The sequence below is a fragment of the Ziziphus jujuba genome, chromosome 3, assembly GCF_031755915.1.
Source record: "Ziziphus jujuba cultivar Dongzao chromosome 3, ASM3175591v1".
Classification (NCBI taxonomy): Eukaryota; Viridiplantae; Streptophyta; class Magnoliopsida; order Rosales; family Rhamnaceae; genus Ziziphus; species Ziziphus jujuba.
In genome coordinates this window covers 25941354-25946242 of record NC_083381.1, presented here as the reverse complement: position 1 = coordinate 25946242, position 4889 = coordinate 25941354, and the positions used below count along the sequence as shown (strand labels likewise).

The following is a 4889-nucleotide window of genomic DNA, read 5'->3' as shown; positions in this document are numbered from 1 at the left end:
GTAATTAGGGTGAGAAGGTATCGCGCAGTCAGGCTCACTTTTTGTACCAATCTTTCGATATTGGATTTGTTCTCCCTGCCCGTGGTTTTTCCCGTCAAGGGTTTCCACGTTAATTTTGTGTTTGTTCTTCGCTTTCTTTGTTTCCGTTGCTATTTTTTTTTCTCCCAATTCCGTAACAAATTCAACAAAGATGCTATATTTATGTCAAAAAAGGTAACCAAGTCCAACAATTTACATAATAATATTATTGGAATAGAATTCGATGGCAAAGCCTATGTATATACCGAACAAATGATAAAAAAAAGAAAGTAATAATAACAAATAAAAATAATTGTTGGCCTAATTCTTGGTCTTTCATAAGAATGATCCTTCTCCATCGGAAGTACGTCTTGATCTTGAAATAGCTGAAAAATGGCTTCTCTGCAACAGGAATAAATTTGACAACCCACCCAATTGGCCACGACATTGAAGCAATTCCAATACATATTCCCCATTGCCCCCAACTCAATCTGACTGTATCTGCAAATTTCCTCAGGAACTTCGCCGGCGGAAACTGCGGCGACGAAATTGATTACAAGAGCAGCAACATTCACAGTGAGTTGAAACTGAATGAATTTCTGAATGTTGTTATAGACACATCGACCCCATTTTAGTACTGTAGCTACCGAAGCAAAGTTATCATCCAAGATGACAATGTCTGAGCTTTCCTTCGCGACTTCTGTGCCTTGGATTCCCATGGAGAGTCCTATGTCGGCTTCTTTCAATGCCGGCGCATCATTCGTTCCATCTCCGGTGACCGCGACGACGTGGCCTTTTTTTTTGAGGCATTGAACCATGAGGAGTTTATCAAACGGAGATGACCTTGCCATCACAAAGATTCTGTCAACTTTCTCCATTCTTTCTTCTTCTGTGTAGTTTCTAAACTTCTCACCTTCTATTACAGCTTCATTCATGTCATGATCTGCTCTAAGTATTCCACACTCTGTAGCTATGGCTTTCGCTGTGAAAACGTTGTCGCCGGTGATCATCTTGACATTGACTCCGGCGTACTGGCAATCTTCCACAGCTTTCTTCACTCCTGGACGACATGGATCTTTAATACCCACAAGTCCCAACAAAACCAAACCTTGTTCTTTCATTGTTTTATGTCCATTTGAATCCTCAACCTCCTCTGTCTGAATTCTGCTTTGTGCGAAAGCTATGCATCGGAGACTCCTCGCTGCCATACCTTGAATGATCTGTTGGAATTCCAATTTCTGACTCTCATCAAGATCCTCGATGATTCCAGAAGCATCGTAGTAACTTTCACACATTGCTAGAATCATCTCTGCTGCTCCTTTCCAATGAACGTGGACAGAGCTGTCAACTTTCCTCTTCAGTAAAACCCCACTTCTTTTCTTCTGTGAATTGAAAGCCTCAACATGAAGAATTGAACATTTCCTTTCCTCCATATCCATATACAAATCCTCAATTGCCCATGAAAGAATTGCTTTCTCTGTTGGACTACCTGAGATTTCATATTCCATTCCAAAACTTGGCCTGTATACACTACCTGTGGTATTCAGAGCAATTCCTTCCCTGAACAATTCTATAACATGTGGAGCAACTGAAGAATAACCTCCTAATTCTTCCATAGATTCTTTGCCTAGCCAACACTTTGTGACTTTCATTTGGTTCATGGTTAATGTACCTGTTTTGTCAGTACAAACGGTGGTAGCAGAGCCCATTGTTTCGCAAGCAGAGAGCTTCCTCACCATTGCTTTATCTGCCATCATTCTCTTCATTGAATAAGCAAGAGTTAATGTCACTGCTAATGGCAAGCCTTCTGGTATGGCAACCACAACAATGGTGACGGCAGCTGCTATAAATTCCACTGAAGAATTCAAAACGTCGTCCAACTTGGTCTTGCCCTTAATGAATTCCTGATTTCCATTCTCATCTTTTGTTGTTCCTGTGAAGTATCTAACAAACAAGACAACAAGAACAATGAAAGCAACTGTCACACCAACCTTACCAATTGAAGATGTGAGCTTGTCGAGCCGAGCTTGCAATGGAGTTTGCTCATTTGAATCGCGAGTGAGTTGGCTCATCATTTCTCCCCATGCTTTGTTCATTCCGACTGAAGTGACCACCATTCGGCCAAAGCCATCGACCACTTTAGTTCCAGAAAACAAGAAAGGATTATGGCCATGATTAATTTCAACATGGTCACTCTCCCCTGTCATGCTAGATTCGTCTATTTGAAGAGAATGACCTTGTAGGAATAAACCATCTGCTGGAACTTGGTCTCCAATTTTTAAACAAATCACATCACCGACTAAGATTTCGAATATTGAAATCTTTTGTCTTCGACCACCTCTGAAAACATCAATTTGGATATCATTGCTTACTTTTGACAAGTTGTCAAATTGTCTGTTTTGTCTGAAATTGCTAATAGCAGAGACAGCAATAACAAGAAAAATGGCCACTAATATGCTTAACCCATCAATCCAACCTTCTTTGGCTCCATGAACTTTCATACCAAAACCAAGAGAAAGTGCAGCACATACCATGAGGATGATAATGGTAAGATCTTGAAAAGCTTCCCAAACATAATGGAGGAAACCTTTTGTAGGTGGTTTTCTGTAAGTGTTGGTACCGAAAACTTCACGTCTGCTGGCAATTTCTTCATCATCATTGGAAATTCCTTGTTCTGCACCGGTTTTGAGAGCTGAAACTACACGATCAACCCCTCCCAATTGTTGAAGCTGATCGAGATTCTTCTCCTTAACAAGTTGAACCAGGCTTGTTTGTTCGATTTCGAATGGCCCAATTTCTGATTTGATGGTGATGGCGGTGTAAGAAGTAGAGAGGGAAATTTCGATATTTCCCTTTTTGGTTACTGTGTTTTGGTAAATTGACAACAGAGCTCTATAACAATAAATTGTAACAAAAGCGGTGTGCCATTTTTTTTTATGTACATTGACACTGTTTGGGACTTGAAGCAATGTCTCGATACATGCAAGATTTGCATGAAGAATTTTAGGCGACATGATTCCACAACCACACCCCCCCCCCCCCCCAAAAAAAAAAAAAAAGAAAAAAAAAGGGAAAAATTAAATATAAAACAAATATTGAGAAGACACAGAGTCGATGTTACGGTATCAGAATGGCCAACATGAAAACCAAAAAAAAAAAAAAAAAAAAAAAAAAAAAAAAAAAAAAAAAAAGAGAAGAAACAATATGAGAAAAGCAGGCACAAATAGTTTCTAGGGTATATCAAAAGTAGATAACACAAAAATTACAATGTTTACCCTTTTTACTTTCAAAAATTAAACGTAAGAAGAATAAATCTTTGATGAAAACTTAGAACGATTGGGGATTCATTTATACACTCCTACATTTCTTTGTTTCTTCGAAATTTCGTGGAACGGTACTGGAACGTGGGCGGAAGATATATATATATATATATATCTAAACCGCTTTTACGTTTTCACTATATGTGTGAATATTTTCTTACCAAATTCAGAAGCAAACAATGATCTTTTCATCAGAATATGGAAAAGAACAATAGCAGCTATTGTGTCATTGGTCGATTGAAATGTAATTTTTGCCTTCTGTCTTTTCCTAACACTTTCTATTTTAATCCAAAAGTTAAACTTAACGCGGTTTTCAAAATAATCCTATCAAGTCTTTATTAAGTAAATACTAGAAGTATCTCTAGCATTACTCTTTTAATAAAAAAAAAACTTAAAAATAAATATTCCAACGTGTAGGTAACGTTTATCAACATAAAAATATTATTTTTTATTATTTTTTTTGGAAAATGATATTAAATTGATATGTAAAATCCTAAAATAAATGAACCTTTGTTTGGTCTTCAAGAAATTACTATACATATATATATAAGTTTGCACGCAATTCCGTTGGCATTTAAAAAAAGGCTCATATGTACTTCTTGTTTCCCAATAAGCAAAAATTAATGCTTCAATTTTCCTCATCTTTTCCTAAACTTTTATTTTTAAAACTAAGTATTGGGTTATGATAACTAGTCTGAAGCCCATCCAACAAAGAATTTTTTTTTTTTTAAAAGATCTCCAATAAATTTAATATTAGGGATTGAATTAATAAATAACATATGTGTTATGTTATATCCATATATTTTAACATAATATATATATATATATATTAATACACACAAATTATATTAAAAAATTATATCTGTTTTTTTTAATGGATCGTTGAATGCTCAATGACTCTTATTATCTCTTATTATAAACCTTAACGCTTAGTTTGGAAGTGAAAAAAAAAAAAAAAAAAGACAACGAAGTAAAGAAGAAAAATTAAAATTCTATATTGTGTTAATTTGGTCATTCAAATACAATGGGGGAAAAAAAACTAAAAATAGAGGCAAGAGAAGTGAGTAAAGACAAGAGAGAGGAGTGCGCTGCAAGCCTATCAGGTTGCGTGAGCAGGTCGAAGTCGAACCGAACCATTATTCTTTCAGTGGGCAAACGAAAATCTGTTACGTAGTTGTTGTGGTTTTATTTTTATTTTTATTTTTTTATTATTTACTTTTTTACTTTTTTCTTTTAGTCAAATATTGGAAATTAAAATCCTTCCTTTTTATTTTTTTTTATTTTATTTTTCCCCCTTTTCCTTATCAGAATCCAAGCTCAAAAACAGCCTAAAGTTATTTGAAATTATCTTCCTTTAAAGTTTCAAAAATTTATCTTGTAGTTCCACACATCCGTTTTTCCATCCATTGTTTTATTCCAAACTTTATTATCATGAATTATTAGGTATTTTACAGTTTGCCTTCCAAATTTAAAAAAAAAAAAAAAAATCCCCCTGAATTATTAGGTATTATCATGAATTATTAGGTATTTTAATCACTTTAGTCCAATAAT

The 4889-nt window shown here is 35.2% G+C and overlaps 1 protein-coding gene across 1 annotated transcript; it reads right to left on the bottom strand.

The window, feature by feature from the left end:
* Positions 1-245: 245 nt before the first annotated feature.
* Positions 246-3032, bottom strand: LOC132803170 (putative calcium-transporting ATPase 13, plasma membrane-type). The gene has a single exon (XM_060815439.1). It carries the CDS (start codon positions 3030-3032, stop codon positions 273-275), a length of 2760 nt encoding a protein of 919 aa, XP_060671422.1. The 3' UTR covers positions 246-272.
* Positions 3033-4889: the final 1857 nt, after the last annotated feature.